This window comes from Fringilla coelebs (assembly GCF_963513975.1).
Source record: "Fringilla coelebs genome assembly, chromosome: 6".
Lineage (NCBI taxonomy): Eukaryota > Metazoa > Chordata > Aves > Passeriformes > Fringillidae > Fringilla > Fringilla coelebs.
In genome coordinates, this window is record NC_140034.1 from 44,510,133 (window position 1) to 44,535,479 (window position 25,347).

General features: G+C 44.2%; 1 protein-coding gene across 1 annotated transcript; it reads right to left on the minus strand.

Annotated features, from left to right (window-relative positions):
• Positions 1–660: 660 nt before the first annotated feature.
• Positions 661–21,379, minus strand: LOC311154866 (uncharacterized protein C11orf24 homolog). The gene is made up of 6 exons (XM_084207653.1): positions 21,250–21,379; positions 20,334–20,455; positions 16,847–16,943; positions 4,754–4,992; positions 3,627–3,743; positions 661–2,471 (listed from the first exon to the last, which is right to left on the minus strand). The coding sequence occupies exons 4-6, from the start codon at positions 4,908–4,910 to the stop codon at positions 1,321–1,323; spliced, it is 1,425 nt and encodes a 474-aa protein (XP_084063779.1). The 5' UTR covers positions 4,911–4,992; positions 16,847–16,943; positions 20,334–20,455; positions 21,250–21,379; the 3' UTR covers positions 661–1,320.
• Positions 21,380–25,347: the final 3,968 nt, after the last annotated feature.

Here is a 25,347-nt window from a genome sequence, read left to right on the forward strand (position 1 = left end):
GCCTCTTCCAGGGTAAAGGCTCCCTCCAAATTCTAAACAGGCCAAAAACTTGAATAAATAATGAAACTGGAACTCAGCAGCTCAAATTCTGAGGTTTGCTTATTATCAACTCTCACTCAAGATTACATGCAAACTGGTTTAAAGAAGAGCCAACTAATTCAAAGTGAGAGACAAGCCATCAAAATGGTTACAAAAACCCCAACACACCTCAATCCAGCACTTTGGTATTTACCTGTCATCCAAATAAGATGCACTCATCACTGAAGAATATTTGCCTAAAAATCAAGTGGTTTCTGCTCAGCTGCAGACCTGGGGAGCCAAGTTGCAACTGCATGTGCAATTAAGTTTCCAAAATACTAACAACTCTGTGCTGGTCCTAAATGCAAAAGAAAAACCAAAACAGAGGCCAATGCTCTAAGTATGAAAGATAATAAGCAGTAAGTGGGTCTGCACACCTGGGAGACTGACAGCATAATGGCTTTAAATTAAAGAAGCAGTACTCAGGAAGATGATCAGTATCTTCTGTGACATGTCCACGCTTTCAGCAAGGTCTTCAAAGCCCCCACACTTGGAATACTGAAGTGGAGCTAATTTACTTAAGCCCCAAAAGCCCATTTGCTTGCTTCTGAACTGGCAGGGACAGCAATGAAACGAGAAACACAAGAAGATCTGCCCTTCCAGGGCCCCGTTTATTAACTGAATATAAAAATAAGATCATTTAAGTGCAGAGGCACAGTAATCCACTCCATGGTGAAAAGATACCTTGGGTTAGCAGTAAACAGAGTTTACAATACCTTGTAAACAGACCTCTTCATAAGCAAGAAGCACACTGAAATATGACACACACTGGATTAAAAGTCCCCTGTTGCAACAGTACTCCACACTTCTCATCTGGCTATTTGGGAGCACTTCACAAAAGGTGACAGCGTCCTTTGCTCTGTTTTCAGAGGAGCACACGTGAAACAAATGAAACACAACCTGCACTGTAAACAGCTGAAAAGCACTACAGCATTTTCAGATGATGGCAACTTACACCTTGTTAGATTTGCTTTGCAATGAATTATAATGGCCAAAGCTACTGTGCATTATGAAAATGTTAAAAATTATTCCTTTTTTAAGATTTTGCAGCAACCTGTTGCACAGTTGAATAAAAAATTATTATTTTTTCTTAATACAGTACATGGCATTTCTCCTCAATTGCACTAGAAGTAAATTTGGAAGCACTTTCAGTTTGTGTTATAGGCAAACAGAAAGGAAAAAAATGTCATGCAGACTTTGAATCTCCTTTCCATCTCTTGCCTACTATTTATCCCCACCTCTTCACATCTCTGAGTCCACATACATTCCATTGATCAGGTAATCCACTTGTGTGTAATCTTTCTTCTTGTAGCTCTCATAGGCCTGCATGAGGAAAAGAACTATAACAGTTAAGAAAAAGAACGTACCAACTAAAAGCACTGCAAGTAGTGAACTTTTATCCACTAAGTACTGAGTCAGGGGCTCAGCAGCAATGAGAAGATACTCGTTGTCTGTGTCCTGAGTTGCTGTGTGGCCTGAAGCTGTTGTTCTGGCTGCATCTGTTGTTCTGGCTGCATCTGTTGGAGCCATGGTTGTTGAAAAGACATCAGATGTTGACTTTATCCCATGTTCAGTCGTAGTTGCTACTGTAGAGGTTGTAGTTAAAACCATGGCACCTCTTGTAGAGCCCAGAGGAGAAGCTGATTCATTCAAGGATGCTGTGACTGTAATTACCTCTGGCTTTAGATCTGGGGATGTGCCAGCATGCACTGGATTCACAGAGTGAGAGCTCTCTGTTGGGACGGCAGGCGTGGAAGCACTGGAAGGTGTCCCTGTCTCCTGCGGGATGGGGGTGGTCAGTGCTGCGGTCAGCAGCTTCAGGTCAGCTGCAGCAGTGGTGAGGCTGTCAGCATGAGGAGCACTGCTGCTGGTGGTGCCTGGTGTAGGCTGCTGTGCTTGGGTACCTGCTTCAGAAGGAACAGTGAGGGCAGCAGAAGTGGGGGACAGTACTGGGACAGAGCTACTACTTCCTAATTTTTGGCTGGTCGTCACCATCTGGGTGACATTGCTGGGAGTGGGAGCAGAGATGTTACCATGAGGGAGAGAAAAGGCAGAGGATGACACAGTTGTAATAAAGGTATCAGAACCTCCAGGGGTGTTTGAGGCTTTGGCAGTTGCTTCGTAAGTGGTAGAGAAAGTTGCATTCGTAATGTTTGTTATTGCAGGGGCAGTGGTGGTAGCATCGTTTGCAATTAGTTTCCTTGTACTTGTTGTGACATCTCTCTTCTGAACCCCAAGCAAATGCCTCAAATGAATACTGTGAGTCTGAGCAATTAAAGAAAAAGTGTTTTCCACACTGTGTTGGTCAATCCGTGCATTCAGCATCCTCTCTGTCTTCTGTGGATGGCTCTGGGGGTGAAACAGGGCTGGTTCCCATCTGCTGTTGACAATTTCTTCCAAAAGACAAAACAAATTACTTTTGTAAGAATTAAAAACTCTCAAGCTCAAATCTAACCTCAACACCCAACATGCAAACCAGAACACATATTCTGCAGCACACACAGTACAAGTGGAATAAAACAGTCCTGAACTCAGCGAGAACATGAAAATTCAAGACCCCCCCAGCCTTTATTGCACATAATCCTTTTGAGGTTTTTTTGTTTGTTTTTTTCTGCCACAGACCTCTCATATTTGCCCAGCCAAGGAGTTAATTTCACAAAAGGGGAGTAATGAAGTAGAGAGCTACAATGCAGAAGCACAGTATCAACAGGAGCAGCGTTACAAATATCAGTTCCTGAGAAGAGGATTCATGCTTTCAAAGTTAGACACCATCAACAAAGCCTTTGTGCCTAGATTCGTAATTTTCACTTGTCAAAACTGAACAGAAATTTCTACTTACACCTTCATCCATCAGGATAATTTCCTTCACAAGTAAGTGAGCTAGATTTATAGTGACATAAATCCCATCTGCTTATCACAAGTCCAGTTGTTACATTGCAGAGAAACCTTTGCCAACCCAAAAGAATCATGAACAACCTTTTTTTTAAACTTGCGTACAGTGAACTCTTTAAACAAAGTTTAGAAGATTGATTTCCCAATTATAAATAAGCTCCATTTGGTTACTGTGTCACTTTATTAAAACTGAATACCCTGGCACTGGAAAGTCACCATGAGCAATTGCTGCTCTGATTAAAGAAGCAGTCTGTTGACTCTGGAACAAAATCCTGGCAATCTGAGAGAAAAACAATGCTAGGACATTTTCGTTTCTCTGAAAAAAAAGATATAAATACATCTGTTATGCCTTGAGTTTCACTAGGGCAGCGTGTGACGTGCAAACAGCTTGAATGAATGATGTCTTCAACATGGAGACAAACTGTTACTCAGTAAGTGTTACAAAAGTTACTCAAAGACACATCATGCACTCTTGGAAGTGCCAGAGTCTCTAGGGCAAAGTGAAACAGTTACTCCAGTGAACTGTACCTACAGAATCACCCTGCAGGCGCGAACCCATCTTCCTCAGCTGAAAGCCCATCAAGGGTTAAATGTAGACATTTAAAGCAAAATAATCAAGATCCTGGATTTCCCTGAAGGCTGAAACATGGCTTTACCTGCAAGCAGGTCTTTGATGTCTTGTTCTCCGGCATTCTGGCACACGCTCAGCTGGTGACACTGCAGGAGAAGGCAGTGATTCTGGTAGGGCACAGACCAATTACAGCGATGGCTCCCTGAAAACAGCAGAGCAGCAGAGAAAATGGATTGCTGCACACACACACACAGGATACCAAAGACGTTGCTTTAGGGCTCTAGTTAAAGAATTGAAAAAAAAGGACCAAAAAGAAAACCCCCAAAAAAACCCCACACAATATCTAGAAGGTCTGGGCTTGAAGGATCCTGACTCAGCCTTAATGAAAATAACCAAAGAAAGGCAATGAAACCAAAATTGCCAATGTAGCCTACGTACCTGTGTGTCTTCTAGTACCAGCATCTCCTGACAACAGCAATTTAAACGAAATGCACTACAGTTAGGACCCATGTAAATTCATCTAGATGTCTTAATGAGGAAAATTACTATTAATGGCCATTAAAACCAGCATCTTTATTTGGTTCCTAACCATGTGAATGTCAGATATTCATCCACCTGAGCCAAGGTCTCATCTTCACCACAGCATCACTGGCTTTTTGTAGGAGCTACAAGCTTTGTCATCTGGCTAGACAGGATTGGGACCTTCACAAAGAAAACTAGAAGACTCTTTTCAAAGTTTAGTTCTTTGTAAAGACATCTCAGATGTAGTGAGAAGGCTTTTACCTCAACAGATTTAATCCTGTCCTTGGTTGCAGGACAAAGTGGTTTCTTCTAAGGCAGAAAACACACAAAAATACCAGGGAGCAAAGATTACTCCTTCTAGTGCAGCTGTCTACAACAGCACTGCTCACTTGCAAACATCTGGCAGCAGGGAATAATTTCTGCAATTCAAGTGACCTAACACTTTGCACGCCATCAGTGCACACCAACAGCACGTGCTGTTTCCTATGGAAGCTTGAAGGGCCCTGGGAAGCAGTTGTCCTGGATTCAATTTAACCAAATCTGTCAGAAGTTATTCTGACCACACATAGCAGCTGTAACTGTAAATGCCTGTAAACAACTGGAATTAAAAAAGAAAGTCAAAGGAGCAGCAGAGACCTTCAAGGAGCAGAAAATGCAGCTGGAATTCCATCCAAGGGACAAGAACCTCACCTGAAGCACCTGGGCTCTGACAAGCCTGCCTGCATTGCTCTTCACTTGTAAGCCTGTTTATTTGCACTATGTGGACTCCTCTCCCTTTCAGGACTGAAAACCGGTGTTCACAGATACAGATGGAAATCAGCAGGAAGAACACAATGGCAGTCCACATCTTCAGGGCTGGCCTTACAGGGAAGCTTCTCTTCCCAGAAGAAATTCTCTCTTATATCAACTTCAGATTCACTGCAATATACCTATTAAAAAAAAAAACAAACCACAATTTATATCCCTATGAGCAGGAATGGAAAATAAAAACATACAAAAGGCAGGCAATTATCATTAGACATCACAAACAAGCAAAGGCTCAGAGGCAGGAGGAGTAAAGACCTTTCCCAGCTTCCCAGAGAGGCTCTTTCTTTGGAAAAGGTACTTTGCTCTCCTTCCTTCACATCCCAATGGAGAACAGCTTAAGTCAAAAGCCACGTGTACAACGGCAATGCCAAAGCCCAAAAACATGTGGCAGCACAGATATGATGTCTTTGGACTCATTCTGGGACCCTAAATGTTGTGCCCAGGCTCGGCAGAAGGGTTTTCGCCAGTTTGAGCACACTGACAATAAGGGGAACTACAGTCCTGGTCCTGCCTTTACACCAAGTCAGTCAAAACCAAGTAACCAAGGTTGATTTCTGCTTTGGTTTTCCTGCTCATTACGAAAAGCTCAAAGAAATTTTTATTGAAAACAAGCAAAAACCAGTACCTCTGGTCTTCCAAGACATTACAGAGACACAGCTGTTACTGAAGAATATTCACACCCACAGTAAGCACTTCATTTCCCCACATAAAACAACAGATAATGTATTTCCTTCATTATTAATCCACACATGTGACTGAGCCAATGGAGGGGCTTTCATCACTGAAGACACTGAAACAGCTCCCACTGACATCAGAGCACATTAGTAGCTTCTTTCTGGATTTACCCTCTTGGTTCTGAGGTCTTTGGAGCTTGTATGAACTCCCATACATTTCAGTCTGAACTAGACCTATTGTAAGCCTCTTCTCTAAGTAATTTTTAAGAGCAATCCTCTTCCTCATCACTTAAGCAAGCTTTAGTCGCCATCCTGAAGTTATGAAGAGAAATGTGACAGCCTTCAGAGATTCAGCTTTGTGTGACATCTCTGAGCTGGATGCGCTGACTGCAAAGGCAGTTCACAACACAGCATGAGCAGCATGTGTGAATGGTATAAATACCACAGTGAAGAACATCCAACAGCCCTCAGGAATGTGCGTAAGACCCTCATTTAGCCATCCAGGCTAGAAGTCTCAGTTTCAACCATGAGAACTCCAACTTCAACCATGCTTGTGAATTTAAGAATCGAAGAGCTATTTCTCCTCCAAAAAAGCCCCACATAATGTTTGTTAGCTGTGACTCAGATTGCAATATTTTGATGCCTTCTACCATTAAAATTTTGCTTCCAATTTTTCCTTCTACTACATCCTAAAGCTCCCAAACAGGGCAACAGAGTTTTAGCTTCAAAACCACCCTACCAGAAAAGGAATGAAACACAAACAGCTACCCCAAGGTTCCCAGAGGACACACAATATACAGGTCCACACTAGACTGTCAAAGTGCCAAAGATGGGGACAAAACTTGACACTAAAATGCAGTGCCCTAAATTCAGTTTTCCTAGTCAACCTTCAAGTTCCCTGAGGAAGTCAAGAGTCTCCTTCCTGCCTATTTATTATAGTAAAAGAGTTATTTTACCTGTTGAAAACAGATGGAGCATTTTTAGATCTTCTGCTCTCCCAGAGAGATGGGAAGCCTAAAATGACTGCAGGGCCCTTGCACCCCTCTGTAGCTTTCTCCTTGAGGCAAGCGTGCACAGCATCAGGCTCATTTTGTGCGAGCAGGTTTCTCAGTGCAGCCAGAAGTTCAAGCCTGAGTCATCTCACCTGGCAGCTGGAAATATTTCTAAATGTGACCTGAGAACAGAAGTCTTGGCAGGGAAAGGCAGCTCAGCAGCCCCACCTAGTCCCATGTCCCAGCGAGTACGCCCGGTGCCCAGCCCCAGCGGGGCCTCCCTCCCATTACACACTATGCAAGCACAGCACAGACTGACTTTGCTCTTTCCTTATCACTCCTTTTTCCAAGTGCACCTTAGCAAAGTTGAAAGGATCAGGACAGGAGAGGAGGTGACCTGTGCAATACCAGCACAGCCTTTGCAACCAGCTACACCAGTATCGGCTGCTCAGGAAAGCAGCCCCACATTCCCATCAGGGAATTGGCAATACTAATCTGGGTTGTTCAGCCAAGCCAATTTCCAATACTTCTCCCACTGCCCCAAACTGCAAGGCACTCTTACAAGTTTGTCTCAGCCTTTATCACACTCTTACTGTCGCTCTTTGCATATGTTGTAGGTTAACCATTGAAAGCTGAAGTTGATAAGATAGAGAGCAAGGGGGAAAGCAAGAGAAAACATTAAATACTCTGCCCACAAGAGATCTTCCTAGAGCAGACAGAAAGGACTTCCTTTAAACCCCAAATCCTTCAACTTAAAGCAAGTGAATTGGGTTCCCTCAAAGACACTAGAGGTACTTCCCCTCAGAGCACTGTTTGGCAACCTGCACTCCCACCACACACTGCCAAAGTAAGTGCACTTTTTGAAAAGTTCACAGGTCATAGGCAGAGATTCAGAAAGCAGTACTTAACTCACAAACATAAAAGAAAAAAACCCCATCATTAATGTATTTCACATTTTAAAGAGTGCAGCTTATGTCCCTTTTCAAGGTCCAGGGTTTATAAGAAGCATTATTTTACAACCTAAGAAGTAACCCTGAGAATGAGTTACCCACGTAATAATGTATGCATACACTGTTTCAAATAAACTAGTAAGGACACCTTAAGTAATAATTTTGAAATAATAACCACCTTCTAAGAATAAACATCCTGCATTGCATTTCGAAACTGCAGATATAACAGGTTTATAGCTATAAATAAATACTATCATTATTGTTAAAATCTCAGTTTTAGTACAAATAAAATATTAATATTAATCTCAACTAACCCAAGAACTACATATATTTGCAATATCAAATGATCACACCAGTAGCCAGAAGCTGTTGCATTAACATGCAACCCCTATACAAAGAGATGCTTTGTATCCACCACATCAATTTGCTAGAAGTCCTTCCCATCACAGTTGACTTTGGTTCCACTTAACTGCAACAACTGCAGAGCAAAACAAAACCCCAGAAAATTACTCTCACCTCTTCCAAAGTACCTGGCAGCCTTTCTGGATTAGGTCAGCAATGGTTTAGGGGGACATGCCAAGTTCATGCACAAGAGATTTGTCTCCCCCTTTGCCTCTCACTAAACATGGTCTCCTCAGGGACCAACTGGTAATACCTTCCCCTAAGGCACTCCACACACGATTACAAGCTTAAAACACTTTTCAACATCCTTTAGCCAATTGTAAAAATCCCTTTGCAGACTGCAGAGCGAGTGTGTGAAGCAGACAAACACAATGCAGAGACTGTGAGTGTATCAGGCAAGGAAACAGCTCCTTTCCAAGACCAATGAGAGGATAACCAGTTGCAGCCATACCTTAATGCACTACAGATGAGGCTTGGGATGCTGTATTAAATATCAGATACTCCAGCTAGAGGTGGGGATTTTTTCTGGCCTCTTCCACCTTAGCCAATTTCACTCATCCAGAACAGGAGTTACAACTACTTGCAGATCACTTTCCCCAACTTAACAACTGCTCTCTGTTATCACAAGCAATAAGCTGTATTTCTGGTCACACTGCTAGCCAGTCCCACATGGCTCCATCTGTAGTCAGAGACCCCTCTGAGCACCCACCCCTTGCACCTCCATCCCAAAACAACACTCACTAAACCTTCTTGCCCAAACCGTGTCGAGCCGTCTGGACAGCACAGGGCAAGAGATGAATGCTACTGATCCCCTCAGAAGTAAATCTTGAGAAATTGGGGCAAAATTCACTTCTCAAGCACTACCTGCTCTGCCTATAAAACATCCCCAAGGAAATTCAAAGCCAAACCAAAGCAAAACCAAACCACAAAAGACAGCAACAAATAAAATCTGAGAAAAGACTACACTCTGAAAAACACAAAGTTCACTTTTGTTATCTGTGGCTGTAACTCAGCAGGGAATAAGCATGCTGGCAAACCAGAATAACTTTGAGTCAACAGCTGAATGACTGATGACTGCAATGCACACATATACCCAGAGGGCACTGCCTGCTGGGTTTCAGAAGAGTTCCTTGCTTCTTGCTGATCTCACACGGCTTAAGCTGAGGAATTTATACAAATAATAAAAAAATTTATCATTATTTCAAAGAACAGTGATTGGGATGATGTTGCAAGAGCACAGAGAAGCCCTTGGAATACAAATCCCTTGTTTCCACCTGACCCCAGCAGCCTCAGCTGTTCCTGGTTAAACAGCTGCAAGGTGCATGCAGTGACTGCACCAGGGTGAAGAGAGATACAGAAGTAGACCAAAAAACCAGAAAAAGAGGGAGTGTGGGTGTTAGAGATCACAGGTACAAAGTGTGAAAAGCAAGTCATTTAGGGCAACACATGCTCCTTTGAGCTGCCACTGAACAGCCAGTAGACACTGCCTCAAAATTCATACTCAAGAGTGCATGGACTAGGTATGAAATAAGGTTGGAGTTGCAAAGAAATAGACTATCTTCAGTATAACAACAATGCAAGGAAAACAGGGGTGGAATACCTTTTGCAGACAACAGTGCTACTCTCCCATCAAACTGGGAAGGCATAAGGCCTATTTCCCACTTGCATTTGCTGCTAAACACTTGACATGTCAGCTGTCTGAACAAGTGCAACATTTCCCTCTTTAGGAAAACAGAATTAAACCAGATTTTGCTAAGGCAAGACAAGCGCATCTCATTTTGTAAATCAAGGCAGGAATACAGGAGACAGGAATCCACACTGCAATCCTCAGATGCATTTTACTTTACTTTACTTCCCTCCAAGACTGAAGATGCACATGTAAATAGATCTGGAGATAGAAGGGGCAACACCAAGGCACATGAGGCTGACCCAATGCCAGCTGAGTATGACCAGGTGAAGTGACATGAATCTCTGAATAGCAGCTTTAGAGCCATCACGTTCTTTTGGCTGCCCAACAAAGTTATTGATAAGCTGCAAAGCTGCTCCTACCAGCTTTACCCATCTCCACCTATCTGTTCCTTGGTTGCCCACTTTGCTTCCTCTCTCAAGGCACCAGGCAGACAGCTTATACAGCTGAGGACAATCTACATTGCCACTGTTCATGGCCATCACACTTTGCCTCTGAAGAAATAAATGTTAAAGTCTAAAACTCCCAAACCAGCACCACCCATCCATCATCATTTCTCACTCATATTAGTGCCATGTGCTGCAGTTCTGATCCTGAGAAGTACTACTCAGCAAAACATTTTTCCTGTGAAAAATGATCAGACAGCTATTTGATTTATGAAAATGTGCCTTGTTTTGAAATATCTGAAACAATCCAGTTTTAATATACACAAAAGCAAGCTGCCAAAAGCTAACTGCATAAAGCTGTGGCTGAACAATAAATCTGTCAACAAAAATACCTTTAAGCAATAGAAATGTGTACTGTGGCTCAACTGCAACCTTCCCTAGTCTGGTCTGCACCCGAAGCAGATAGAAGTTTTCAGACGTGTTGCTGTCTCATGGGAACTGGAGATCATATGCAGGGCATTTCACACCATGTGTTTCAAATTAACCAGCTTTCAACAAGACCCTCAAAGAAACCATCCCAGTGGGCTCCCACATGAGCTCTGCAGCCCTTGAACTAACACAGAGCAAAGTTCATCAAGAAGGGTAAAAGGCCAGCTCCCGACCTTGGTTCCTCTAAGTGCCTGCAGCCACAGGTGCTCTGCAGTGCAGGTGCACCATGCTTGCTGATGGATGGAACCAGCACATTCCACATGCACAGAAATAAACTGTGCCTGAGGTGCTACTGAATCCCAAACTGACAAGTGTGGAGCTAACAGAGACTTAGCAAGAAGTGACTTCAGCCTGAAGGTACAAATAACCAAGAGTGTTACTTCTGGAGCAAGTGCCAGGCTGTTAAGTCTGGTCACCCACCCACCTCCTGCCCTGCAGAATTTTACCACAGTCAGCAAATTCCTGGCAATCCAGATCAATTCAAGTTTCACTGAAATGTTATTTTCCACTCCAGATATTTCTGAGAAATCATTATGCTCCTCTATAGGTCCATGTAGCTGAAATACTAATTTTAGGACCATGGAAACACAGGACATACCTCCATCCAGAACACAAGGTTCTGCATCTTTGCTCAGGAATTTAGGTCTGTGCATGGTTTTCAGTAGGGTTACACAGAGCAAAAGTGTCACCTTACATTACAAAAGCATCAGACAAAACTGTGGGAGCTCAGAAACTCAGGAATCCTCAGTTCAGAGAGCCTGGAACAGCCAAAACATGACCCCAGTGCTATGACTGAAAGGGAATGTCTGCTCAGCCCTAAAACAACTGGAAGAATTTTTGGTTATTTTTCCTTTCTTCAAGGAAGTAAGATCTTTGTGCATATCCTGAAATATGGAAAATAAACACAAATTAAAAAAAAAATTCCAAACATATGTGGCTCCACCTCCAGTTATCCTCATAAGCAAAACAACCTGAAGACTCCTAGATTATAAGAGGTTTCCCTTATTTAAGCAAACAACTCAGGTTAAAAAACAAAGGTATTCTCATATGGAAGTTCTCCCAAGTGAGATGCAGCAAAGACACTCCAGCTTATCTCAATGCAGTATGACACTGGGGAGGTTTTCACCATACATATGTTAGGACAAAGAAGAGATTCTTCCTAAAGTCTCCAAGCCAGGAACACACTTACAGCAATACCAAATAAAGTTTGCTGGCACATGCATCCCTGCTTTGTGATTTTGACAGCTTGAAGGGTGTGGAAATCACAGGGCAGGGTGGGTGGGAAAGCTTAGCCAAATCTATTTTTTTCCAAAGAAAGAAAGAATTGAATGGAGCAGCAGCTCTCCTTATCCTTGCTGGTCTTCCCTGTGGCAGGTTCTTCTTAGCCAGCAAATCTTCAGGTCCTGCACCAATCTGAATTTAAACCTATCTATCTGTTATCAGAACCTAGAAGAACATCATCCTTCCCTCTCCTCACCCTCATGAGCTGCCAAGGCAGCATCTGCAGAAGTGCCTCAGCCCTGGGGTCTCATCTCCTACAAACCAGCAGGGCAGCAGCTGTGCTCTCCTACCTTGTTCTAGGTTCCCTCTTTTCCATTTTAGAGTTACACTTTCCTACAGTTTTGAGTCTTGATACTCAAAAACTGATTAATCAATCAAAGTAAAATAAGCTTGATTTGAGCTTCTCAAAGCTCTTCCAGTACCCCAGAGCCTCTCACTCATGGAAGAGGAACTGCACAGGCAGCAGCAGGCTCTTCCAAACCCTTCTGAGCTCGGTATAAAAGGTCTATCTGTCTGCTGCTGATGTGGCTAACAAGAACTCCAGAACTATGCCAGGGGGTCACCTGAATGTCATGGACATCTACAGAAAGTCAGCAGAGCAGCTCACCAAGAGAGATTACAACTACCACAAACATCAGTTTCACTTGTACCAGACTCAAATGCGAAAAGTGTTCTGTATTTGACTGGACAGATGGGGTCACAAATACAGATATTTTCAGAAGCCATCTCAGATGCCTCTGTGCTAATATCAGTCTTCAATTTTTGCTCAGCAATACAGCAACAAACATAGAAAAAACTCCCAAAGTTGAAACCTCTCTCTCAAATGTTAACACCTGAACTTACAACAAAATTAAGAGATTATTCTTACTCCTCCAGAAGATGTGACCTAGAAGCAGCAGGAAGACTGAACCTATTGGAAACTTCTGGCTACTGATTTTATGACAAAGATACCCCAATCCTGTAATGAGGGGAACAGTGAACTAGAAAAGCCAAACTACCAACAAGATAGAGCCTGGTTTCACCCTAGTTAAAAGATGAGCTCACCATACACTAATTATCTAAGCCAAAAGTTTTTTCCCCAGGAGAGGTTATCCAAGCTTGGACAACAAAAATAAGGGAAAGGACAAGCAGATAAAAACCACACTACAAGCAGTAACTCTCAGTGCTTGCTTCTGACTGGTGTTCTGAAGACTTCAGCTCCAGTGTACTCCAGTACAAACCTGTCCAATACCATCAGAACACCATTGTAGGTCAGGAATCAAGAGGTGGAACAGACTGTAACTGAACGAAATCAGATACAAAACAAATGATGTGCCAAGAATTAAAGAATTCACACTTGAATTAACATGCACTTCTACCTATCAAACAACACCTTTTGTTTCAAATTGTTTGCTGCTAGAGACTCTGCAAGACTGGAATGAGAAATGGCTATAAATGCAGAAAAGGCTATAAACGCAGAAAAACGAGGCAGCCAGCACTGAGGTACAACACTTCTTCAGCCTCAACCTTTAAACAGAGTTTAGGACCCTCAGAACTAGAGACCAGACTAACAAGTCCAACTTGAAGGCTGAAGAGTCCCATCAGCTGGTTGTAGGAACCTCAAAACCATAAACCTGCCCCTGCCCTCTCAGCTGCTCTTGCTCCTGTTCAATTGTAACGAAGCAGAGGGGTCACATCCCACCACCAAACTGCCTCAGAACACAAGGTGAAGTGGCACCAATGCTGCTTTCCTCGAAAGCTGCAGTTTGCAGTAAACCAAGAACTGCCCTATAAGCAGCACAGTCATCTCTACAGAATGTCAGGAATCTCAGTGACACAATGCATGTTGGGCACCACAACTGTCAACTGCTGCCAATTGTGTTTGCTTCTTAAAATCATCCAGAGACCTGAAAGTTTCCAGAAGAGATCACAGAAAACTCCAGACAGCAATGGTTCAGAGGACCAGAAGTCTCCTCTTCAGGTTCCTTCTCTATTTTGGGCAGTTCAGAACCAGCATCTTCCCAGGATGTAATGGAGAAGGGCACTTTCACTTCAATTGCCTGGAATTACATCATGAGGTAAATCTGCCCAAGCTGACAGCAGAGCAGAAAAACTGCACTGCAGTGAGGATCATGTGTTGAGGATTTTGGGGTTCGTTTTAGGTTTATATACCTTTTTTTTCTGACAGCCATCTGAAGAGGATCTTTCCTAACAAACCCACTAGCACCTATAGGCCAAGACAGAAAACTCTCTACCTATGCAGATGCATATTAACATCTATAAAATCAAACAATCTTTAACCATTTAAACTGCATGCCCACCATTTCACTCTTTGCTTTTTAGAGCCACTTCCCTCCAGCAGTAACATTTCTGGAGATGAGAGAAAAATACTGAAATAAATTTGTCCACACATTTTATTTACAAATTCTCTCCTTCACTCAGACACCTTTAATGCAGATGAATCTCTGTATGAAATCCTGTGTTACAGCCCTGTGTTCACTGGATGGCATTCACTGCACCTTGCTAAGAAGCAACTGTAAATGTGAATGCCTGAGTCAGCTGCTCATCACAACTTTGGGGCATGTATTTTAACTCCAGAAGGGACCTCTGCAGGTGTTATCTTACTGATTTACTGCAAACAAATTTGTCCCAAGACATGCAATAACTTAAGAGCTCATTTAGTAGAGGGGTTTGTTTTCAGTCAGCTCCCAGGGGACAGGTTGCCTACTCCACAGTTTGCATTACATCTGTTTCCACTTTCAGAGGGGTCAAAGACCAAGTGCAGAACATACCACCAAGAAAGAACTGCTTACTAATATTGCCAAAACCTGCAGAAAAAAAAGGAAACCAAAATTCCCCAACTCACCAGCATTTTCTGTTTATATTTTATTTTTAAGCTTTTTCATTCAAATATTCCTTAGGAGGATTGATTATCAGCACTGGAAACCCACTTCAGTTACAGCTGTTAATTCACACATTTCATATTTCATTGCATCGATATATAACCAGCTTCTACACGTTACAAGATTTTCAAAGCCTAGAAATCCTTGCTCCCTTTGCAATGGACAGAAAAGCAACAAACAGGAATCTATGAATACATGGGATTCAGTCAAAAGCTATTTGCTGAACAGCAAACAAACACAAGTTCCTGCTTTTGCTTACCAAGTCAGCTGGTAACAAAAGCCATCTGCATGAGAGCTCAGACCAAGCCACGTGCTTCTCAAACTCATGCAAGCGTCCCTGAAGAACATTATCAGCTGTTTCCACATTAGCATATCTGTCTTAGGCAGTAATTCTTCCAATACACAAAGCTCATGTTTAAATTTATATGTGAGAATAAGTCTAGCAGAACCTGTGGAACCTGGGACCTGCACAGAACTGAGTTGTGTAGCCACCAGCAGGGTCATGACACTGCATTCCCTTGCTGGCTTCACCACTCAAAATGTGCCCGCTGGAGTCAGGGATATCCCAGACGTTGCCAGTGATGCATTTCAGCCACAGCACATGCCTCCTCCAGCCACCTCAAAGATGTTCATTACAGCCACAACACATGGGTCCTGCCACTTCCACAATGCAAATATAAGCTGCTGGCAATCTCTTAAAAATCATCATCACAGATGAAGACATCATTTATGTCTTAGCAATGCTTGCTTACAGCCTAGAAAGCCTGGGCTGCACCAAGAGCAGCGTGGCCAGTAGGCCAAGGGAAGGAATTCTGCCTCTGCTGTGCTCTGGTGAGACCTCACCTGGAGTGCTGGATCCAGCACCTCTCTTGTGAAGACAGGCTGAGAGAACTGGGGCTGTTCAGCCTGGAGAAGAAAAGATTCTGGGGAGACCTCATCAGTACTTAAAGGGGGCATATAAAAAAAAAGGGAAATGGACGTTTGACAGGAGAAGACAGTGACAGGACAAGGAGAGATTTAGATTAGATGCTAGGCATAAGTCCTTCACTGGGAGAGTGGTAAGGCACTGGCACAGGCTGCTCAGAGAAGCTGTAGATATCCCTTCCCTGAAAGTGTTCAAGGCCAGGTTGGAAGGAGCCCTGAACAACCTGATCATCTCCACCCATGGCAGGGGGGATTGGAACTAGATGATATTTAAGGTCCCTTTTGTGATTGGAATAAATGCTCTTTGCTTGCCCATACAGAATTTCAAGGTATCAATGGGCGTTTCTCACCTGTCAGAATTCCCCACCTTTAACCTCCTTAATAAGCTGATCTGTTTATCTTATGCAAAAAAAAAAACAAAAAAAACCAAAAACCAGAGAGCTTTTTCTCCCACCATGTTTTCCTTTTTTAATTAGATACAGGAGCTTCAATCTAGATGCTACTGTCAGCAAGACAACACTGATGATGTAAAGTTTCATCAAAAAGACTGATGTCATAGAGGAGTTTTGCTGACACAAAAACACCAGCCCAACCTTTGCAATATGATTAGTCCATAGCAAAACAGGGAATCAGTTCAAAAGAGCAGAGCAGAGGCAAGGCAGATCAACCCTCCCTTATCTCACAGGGTGGGAAAACGGGTGTGAGACTGAGTCATTTGTGTATAGCTATAGGAGGAACTGATCAGAACTGGAAGTGAAAATGTAAATCAAATCTCTTGAAATCCAGCTTAGTGCACAGCTACAAGACAGTCAGCTTCTCCTATGGAAGCACATATGTAGTGTCATTAGAAGCATCTCAAGAACAATCCATACCTGCTAGGGGATTTGTCTTTTCTGATGGAGAGAGGGAAGAGGAGTGTTCCTAAAACTTAAATTACAAACAAATCAAATTCCTATATCAATACTGATATTCAGGGCATGATGTACACTGAGAAATGTGGAAGTAAAGAGGTAACACAAATGCATGAAGCAGCCTCCTCTCCAGTTAATGGTTGTTTAATCTTAGACAGACCCCAACTATTACCCTTCGACCAGTTTGTATTCAGACCACTTCTACCTTTATTTCCTGTACTTCAGTTTATTCCTGGTTGGTGAACAGAAATTAATTTTGCCCTCACCCATCTGCATATGCTCAGTTCCTGCTGACTTCTACATAGTTTCTCTCTACTAATTGGCTTGTTTTACATCAGTTTCAAATCTATCCAGAGAGACCAAAAGCAAAAATAATGATTTTGAGTGCAGAAACTTACCATGCAAACACTTGTAACTGTTTTCTTGCAGTCAGGAATTATTGCGCCTTTAGGGAAAGCAAAAGCCAATAAAAGCCTGGATACAGTAGGACTACAGCTGAAAGCATAGGAAAAAAAATGTGTAAAATGTTATTGTATGCAACCAGAGAGACATTTCTGTGAGCCCGTCAAAGCATTTTCACAAAGAGGTGGAAGAGTAGAAGAGTTTATCCTGCTTTCTGCATAGAAAAGCCAAACAAAAAAAAAAAAAAATAGAGCAGAAGACTCAGCAAAAGAACATGCTTAATCCTATTAAAATTAATGAGATTTCATCCTGGTCTCCACACACTAGTTGTAGTAGGAGTTTAACTTAAGTGGATTTAAAAACAGATTTAGTTAAAGTGCTGCAAAGTCTCCTCAAGCCAGCAAATATAAATCCAACACCGACATAGATGTAAAATTCAACACAAATTTTATCAGCCACTATCCTTCACCCCTTCTTTAAAAAAAAAAAAACCCAACCTGAAACCAGGACACACAACAAATATATACTGACATGTTTTGCTGGACTATTGCATAAGTAGTTCTCTGGGCTTGGCACCAAGTCAGAGTCAGGTAGAGCCAGGGAAGGCAGTCCAATGCCCTCCTGGACAGTCATTGTTAGCAGAAGCAGTGAAGGGGACTTGCTCAATGTCTCAATAAGGTAATAAAAAGGCTCTTGTACACAGACCACCTCTCCTTCCCTCTCTGTGTACTTCGGGAATAACAGAGGTAGCTGTGGGGGCTTGCACACCCCATGGCCACATCTGCAGAACACAGTCTAGTTGTCCTTTAGGGGACACAGCCCAGCTGAGTCTCCCCAAGCAAAGGTGCCAGGAGCTGTGGTGATGCACGGAGATAATCTAGGCACATCCCTGCAACCTGCACTGCCAGCACAGGCCAAACTTCCTGCTCAAATGGGGCACCAGCTGGTTCCTCAAGCAGGTGCAAGATGTACAAAAGGACTGCTGGTCCTGCCACCCTGGGGGACAGTCCAGCTCGCTACAAATAAACAAGTATCCACATCCCTGGTGCTCTGCCTTCTGTTCCCTTCTTCACAGCACATCGCCCTGCAAGAAAGCAACCAACCAAACAAGCACCCATCATGCTTTCCAAATGCTTGATAAGTTATGTGCAACAAGAGGAAAAGATGTGATGAAGAATCCAAACCCACACACTGTCATTCCAGACCTCACATTCTGCAAAGGGTGTTTAAAGACCAGCCTTCCCACCACGGCAATGCCACCACTGGAGATGGGGTTTCAGTCCCATCCAGTCTGACAGCACTACACAGCACCACCTTGGTGCCAGTGCAGTAGCACACCTACCTCTCAGCACTAAAACCCAAGATCTGAGCCTTGAGGAAGCTGTGCCCAGAACAGAATAGAAAAATAAAGCCAGCAAAGGAAATGGAAGACTCAGACATTTTGGCACCTATGGTGATGGACATTCAAAACTGCCCTGAGGAAACCTCATTTCAGTAAAATCACAAAAAACAGCAAAGCAGAGCCCTCAGCTAAATGCAGGGTTTTCACCTACAGAACCAAAGCAATGCACAAGCCAGACAGCAAAACAGCAAGCAGCCAAGTGCTACTTTACCCACCAGCAAGACAATCATGTGGATCCACGCAGCATTAGAGCCCACTTCTGCAGTTCTTGCTACTTACTTTCATTGGATAAGCTGTTCACAGGACAATGCAGAAATGTCTGTGCAGACATTCCCTCAAGAAGGGAGTCTCCATAGCATGGCAGAGATAAGTTGTCCTTTCCTGAATGAACTGCTGCCCCACAAGCACCCTGAGCATCTCATCTGCACGGGGACTCTCTCGGATTGCCAGCAGTCAAAAGCTGGAAGAGCCATGAACCCAAAATGCACAACCAGGTGCTGCCTGCACTAATTTTCAGCATTGTCACTGTCCCTGCAGTGCCAGAAGCATCCTTAGATTCCAGCTGCCAATTCACAACTCCTTCACTAACTCCCCCCAGTCTAAGCTGTAGGAAGGAAACCAGAAATGATTGGAGGAATTAACACATCAAATGCTTGCTACCATCAAGCAAGAGAGGCCTCCATAGCAGTTTTTTTCACAGGACTTCTTGGCTCCACTACCAACCAAGTCAACAGCACTCTGGGAGCCCTTCCCACACCCAGACAGACTGGTGTCATTGACCTGTGGGATATGACAAAGGATTACACCTGCAGAACAGGCTGGAAGCTGGGAAGGGAAACAACCTCGCTGAGCCAGAGCACACAGTGTCAGATGGCATCCAGCAACAGCACACACAGCAGGCATACTGCCCTCCCAGTCCTTTTAAGAGAAGGAGGAAAAAAAAAGTCATAAAGATCAACTGGTCTGGCTGCTGGTTCAGCACAACCCATGGAGTTTCACCCTACAATTACTGTCTTGGACAGGGGTGGGAAGGCTATCTCGTGTACCTCACAAATGAACATTGAACCAGCTGTGTACCTGAAGGAGGTACAGACACCTCCTTCAGAAAAGCATGCCATCCCAACTGAAACAAGGACAAATGGCCAGCTGGTGTGGGTTGTCAATGCTCTGCAATGCACAGCAGCTGAGGAACTACCTGCAAGTCCTGGTGAACTGACTGATTTTTCCTTAGCTTTCCCATGCACAAACACCTCCATTCCTTAACGTCCCTGCAACATTCTCACTTGAAAATTTAGCCAGCAACATACAAGTGAAAAGTTTGCTAGTATGTTTCCTGTAATTCGGGATATGCATCCAGACATTTTAAATACAACACCATTGAAGTTTTTCATCACCAAAGCTTGAAATTTTGCTTGTAAATTATTCCCTTCAAAAAGCCTGTGCCAGGAGACTTCCCTTAGAAGGCAGAGGCTTCAGGTTGTGTGGATGTGCCAATAAGAATTTCAATAATAGCTAACCAGATGTAAGGTCTGTTTCCTGGCAGATGGGTTTATAAATCCGACAGGGAATTTGCAATTAAAAACGAAAAATAAAGATGTCCTCGCCAACATGTTAAGAGACATGTAGCCTGGAATTTCTTCCAAAAAAGTACTAAAACAATACATGTGTGTATGCATGCATTATATATAAATAAAAACCAGAATCAAGCAGCAAACATGCCCGACACATGCTCAAATCTACTACAGACGTGAAAGCTAATCAAAATTGATGGTTCTCTCCTAAACTATCCATTGCCACATAATGGACTGCCTAGAACATACACAGTAGTGGTTAATTATGGTAGATAGTACAGATTAATACAAAAATACATGCACTTTTGAGACAGAAACATTGCATTAACCTGCATCCTGTAGCCTAGTTTTCAAAGCTACTGTTCAGTCATAAAGCCTCAGAGGACTAAAGGGCACCAAATGTTCACTATCAGCAAGTTTACATTGCTCAGCAAAACCGTACGGCAATCTGTCTTAAGGTGGGGAGTATTTCTTGCGTTTGTCCCTCCAGTAAGCAGTCAGATAACTCACTTTATCAGGAAAGAGCAATGGTGTTGCATGACCAAGTCTGGCAGGGATTCAGTCAGCTAGCATGTGGGACATCAAGCACATTACTTGACACGATCCTGAGACAGAAGTTTTCTTTGCCAGTCCTAGAAAACAAAGTTTGGGAGACACAGGGGAAAGTTAAAGTATCTGCTACATCCACCAGAAGAGCATTCACTGCAAGAGGAGATCCCCACAGCATGCAATATTTGAGAGCTTGGTCAAAGAACAATGTTTATTCTTCCTGCCATTTCTTGGACTCCAGCTGACACCTTGATAACATTGCTCAGGGTACAGTTAAATCTTCCGAAAACCTTCACTTTAACTAGGATAAATTTAAAAAGATTTCAGTGCAATACCACAGGATGCCACTTACCAGCCTAACCTCACCTGCACACGCTCAACGTTATTTATTCGGACACACAATATATTTATAAATCAGTGATGCCGTGCCTAAGAGCGGCGACTCCTACAGACGGCGGATCTCTGAGGTGGCCCCTAGGGCCTAAAAATGTCCTACTGGGGCGGTGAGTTACTTGCTGAGTCAATCCCCCTTCCCCGCAACGAGACCCAGTTCTCCCCGCTCCCGCCTCCCCACTAACAAAACCATCTACCCGCGCTCACAGACCGCGGCGTTCGCTGCTGCGGGGGCAGAGCTGCAACTCACGGCAAAATTTATTCGCAACTCCTGCCACAAATGCACTCGCAACTTATGTGGCAGTTCACGGGAACGGCTGCCGAGCCGTCGCTCCGCCCTCGCGGGCCGCGGCTCCTCGTCCGCCGCACCCGCCCGGGCTCCGCGCCCCCCGGAGACCCCGGCGCGGCGGCTCGCCCGGCACCGCGTCCCTCCCGCCCGCGCTCCCTCAGGCCCGGCAGGAGTCACCGCCCGCCCCTAACTCACGACGCGGCGGGGTCCGGCGGAGGAGGCGACCGCGGACGGGAGAGGCGCTCGGCCGGCGCTGGCGCGGCCCCCGGGGCAGGGGAGGCAGGGAAGAGCCCCGGGCAGGGAAAGGAAGGAACGCCGGAGCCCCGCGGCCCCGCCACATGCCACGGCCGAGCCCCGCCCCACCCGCGCCCCATTGGCCCGGCTCCCCGAGCCCCGCCCCTCGGGCGGGCCCCGCCCTCCGCCCCGCCCCTCGCGGGTCGCCCCGGAAAGGGCCCGGAAAGGCCCCGGGGGCAGGGGGCGGGCGCTGCCCGCGGAAGTGACGGGGCACCGCGGCCCGGGACCGGCGCTGCCGGGTGGGAGCTACCCGCGGGTTAACACTGGAGGGGGTCTTTGCCCTTCTGTCTAGCGCACAGCGGCGAGAAGCTGTGCTCGCACCGGGCTGTTTTCCTTCTCCTCCTGGGTTTTCCGCCCCGGGCGGTGGCACAGCAGCGGGAGCGGCCTTGGCGAAGCTCCCGTTGATGCCGACCCGCTTTGCGCGTTCCCGACGGCGGGCCGGACGCGGCTCTCAGCAGTGCGGTCTAGTGGGAGCTGTCCCTGCCAGGGGCAGCGGGGCTGGAGCTGGATGAGCTTGAAAGCCCCTTCCAACCCAAACCATCCTGTGGTTCGTTGTCACCACCCAGCAGGAAAAAAAAAGATAAGTGTACTGGCTAACAGCGTCCTGCTGTCCCGGAGTATGAGAAACACACATTCCACCACAATCCAGACTCACCTGTTCTCATGTAACCTCTACGCTGTGCAAGGCTTTGCTTTACAGACAGCCAGGCCACTGCCCTCAGCATTGCTTAAACAGAGATTGCTGCTGAAATAAATACGAAATCAAACACCAGAAATCAGCTCTTCAACGATTGCTTTGTTGCTTTTAGTGTTGCTGTCTGTAGCAAAAGTTTGCACATCAGCAGCTTCCAGCTGCTTGGGGCAAACCCTACCAGGAACAGAGCTTTGAATCTTTTATAGACCATGTACTGCTTATATATATACAGATACATTATATAAATACTCAGCTGAAGTATGGAGCTGGCTCCATGAGATGGCATCAAGTGCAGGACTTCAAAAAACCATGGGTGCCCATTTCTGAGCAAGCACCCTGTCTCCTGAATTCAGCTTCTTTGGGCTATTTCCAGATTGCCCAGAGAGGCATTAGACACTGGAAGGAATTCTTTGCTGTGGGGGTGGTGAGTCACTGGGTCAGTTCTCCCAGAGAAGCTGTGGATGCCCCATCCCCATCAGTGTTCAAGGCCAGGCTGGATGGAGCCCTGAGCAACTTGATCTAGTGGAAGGTGTCCCTGTCCATGGCATAGGGGTGGGAACTGGGTGATCTTTAAGATCTCTTCCAACTGAAAGAGCCAGCAAAAAAAAAAAAAAAATGCATGCAGAAACCAGCCTTGTCTACAGTCCACACAGTCCAGACTCTGAGATGCTTTACATAGTAACTGTACCATTAAACAGGTGAGGAAGGAATCCTTGTTCCTTCACGTATGGATTTGTCTGCTACTGCTAATCTGGCCGTAGATGAAAGTGATGCCAAAATCATTCACACATCCCAATGTAATTTTAGAACAAAAAAATTTGCTTTTCAAAATGAGCAGTGAGGAGAAGGAGGTGGAGGAGCAGAAACCCTGGTCCATCAGTTAATTAAAAATAGACAAAATGCAAAGCTGGCATTAAGAAGTCCATTTAAAGCATGTCTTCTGTATGCATTGTATAGATATATCATTCCATCATTCATGTAGGATACCAGCATTTACTGAATTATTCCCTCCCCTCCTTTCCAGAGGAGGAGGAAGGGAGAAGGAAGCTCTGCAATGGAAGAGAATTAGAAGAGACAGTTGAAGGGGGGAGGGAGACTGTCTGCTGTAGAACAGATTATCTGGCAGGACCAAGCACAATGGTGGAGGAAATATTGCGAAGCTGTTGAGCAAAGCACAAGGGCATGTGGCCCTTAGGGTTGGTGTAGTGGAAAACAAGCACATTACTGGGAAAAACAGTCCCAGGAGAGAAAAAAAATGCCCACAGAGAAGTCCAGATGTGCAGTGGGAAAGTACAGGCACTGAAAAAAACCTGTCATCGTGCAAACAAAGAGAATGGGATGCCTTGAACCTGCCCTCACTCGCCTGTCTCCCTGCAATGCATGGAGAAAGTCAGTTGGGCTGTTTCCTTTGAGACACCCAGAGGACCATCTTGAAGTGTTTAGAGATCTCTGCAACTTTACATGCCTCGTGTGAAAAGCCAGGGTGCTAAGACATGCTTGCAATAGCAGGTCTTCACTGAATATAAATGAGCTTTCAGTTGGTTTGCATTTATTCCAGATTGTCAGGAGAGTAGAGATTATGGGATATAACAAAATGCTATCAAAGGGTCTTGGGCAGGAAAGGAGATTTTAGGATATTAGTTCAAACACAAATGGCTTCAGTATAGTCCAGCCATGTCCCAGACATTAACCCATTTAGGGACTTTGCAGTGGCTGAGCTGGAGACCAAAAGGCAGATCTGTATTTAAGAAATAGCACTTTTATGTTTTAAGAACAGATGGTGATTTGAATGGGGAATATTTGCTTTTCTGGACTATTCAAATAAACATAGCCAGCTAATGCAAATTGAGGAACAGTCACACATCTCCTATTATGCCTAAGAAAATGTGGAACTACATTAAAACATACAAAAAGGTTGAAACTCCCTGCCCTGCATTGTAATGGCCCATTTTGTCCAGTGCCAAGAGAGGTTCCCAGCCTGTTGGGAAAGCTGTCCCCCCAGGGAAGCATCATCTTTCCAGCTCTGTGTGTGGTACACACAAGCTGCTATAACAGTTTTAACTTGGTGTGGGCCAGATTCACCTCTGGTATAAACTCCAGTCTTAATTAAGCCAAGAAGCTATTTAGCCTGCTATTATTTTTTTCTGATAACCATCTTCTGATGGAGGACATGCCTGTGCCAACTCCCAGGCTGCGATTAGGGAAGAATCTGGCTAGAACTGTTGACAATATGTTTGCATAGTACTAAATACCATTTAATATGATCTATAAATATTTACACTTAGAGGAAGAGATTTGCTCTTTGCATAGTTTGCATGCTGGCATCTGCCAGACTGAATAAATTACTAATGAAAATCACATTCTGAAAAAAAAAAAATCCATGATGATTCTTTGGAGCTTTTATTTGTAAAGACAGTGGTGTGATAAGGAAATACATTCCTTGGGAATTACATTCTCTGCAAAGTACCAGTGCTGGAATAGGCACTATTGTTCTGTGCAACTGAGGTAGCACAGACTGCAGGAGCACTGGCTTTCCTAGGCTGACAGGAGACATTTTAGCTGGGGAAAGAGAGTCCTTGTTCTCCTGCAGCAAGTGTACAATGGGTTGCTTTGGTGTAACAATCTTGAAGAGAACTGGATTTCTTTCTGATCCTACATTTTTCCCAGTCCTGAATCCAGTCCCACCAAATCATGAGTCTGGCCAACTCTTTCATTTTTAAGCCTTTTTAGAGCATTCTAGCTTCCTCAAGTAAGATACTGCATACAAATCTTGACTAACATTCTAAATTGGTTTTCCATATGTGAGAAAACATATGGAAATGTGAAACAAGTGCCCTTAGAAGTGATAATGTGGATAAACTTATCTAAATTTCACTAAGATTAACTTCTCATATTTGAGCAGAGGGGTTCCCATCCACTGATAGTAGTCACTTAAAAAAATTCATAATTAAATCCCAAAACCTATTTTTAAACTTACTTTAAAGCCAAGACTCTCATGTAATTTAATTTTAACAATATACACCAAATTAAAGAACTGGTCTCAAGCAGTAACCATCAAATTGCTGGATTTGTAATTACTCTAAAGCATTAAATGCATGCAAACAGCTATGAATTATCTTCTCTGTGCACCCACCAAACATTACAACATTATAACATTACTTGGGACCTATCAGGATGCTCCTGTTTATGTTCAAACTCCTAGAGCAGTGCCACTGGCATCACGTTACTGCAGCTTTGCCATGAAAAATGCATATCACACTCTGCCAGAAATCCTTCCTCTCAGAAGCCATGGGAATCTCTGAAGC

Excerpts from the sequence above, each read along its gene's own strand:
- LOC311154866 (XM_084207653.1), bottom strand. The coding sequence starts at position 4,910 with ATGTGGACTGCCATTGTGTTCTTCCTGCTGATTTCCATCTGTATCTGT. Across the intron at positions 3,744-4,753 it reads TCAGAGCCCAGGTGCTTCAG|GGAGCCATCGCTGTAATTGG; the intron begins GTGAGGTTCTTG and ends TGCTGTTTTCAG. Across the intron at positions 2,472-3,626 it reads CATCAAAGACCTGCTTGCAG|AAATTGTCAACAGCAGATGG; the intron begins GTAAAGCCATGT and ends GTCTTTTGGAAG.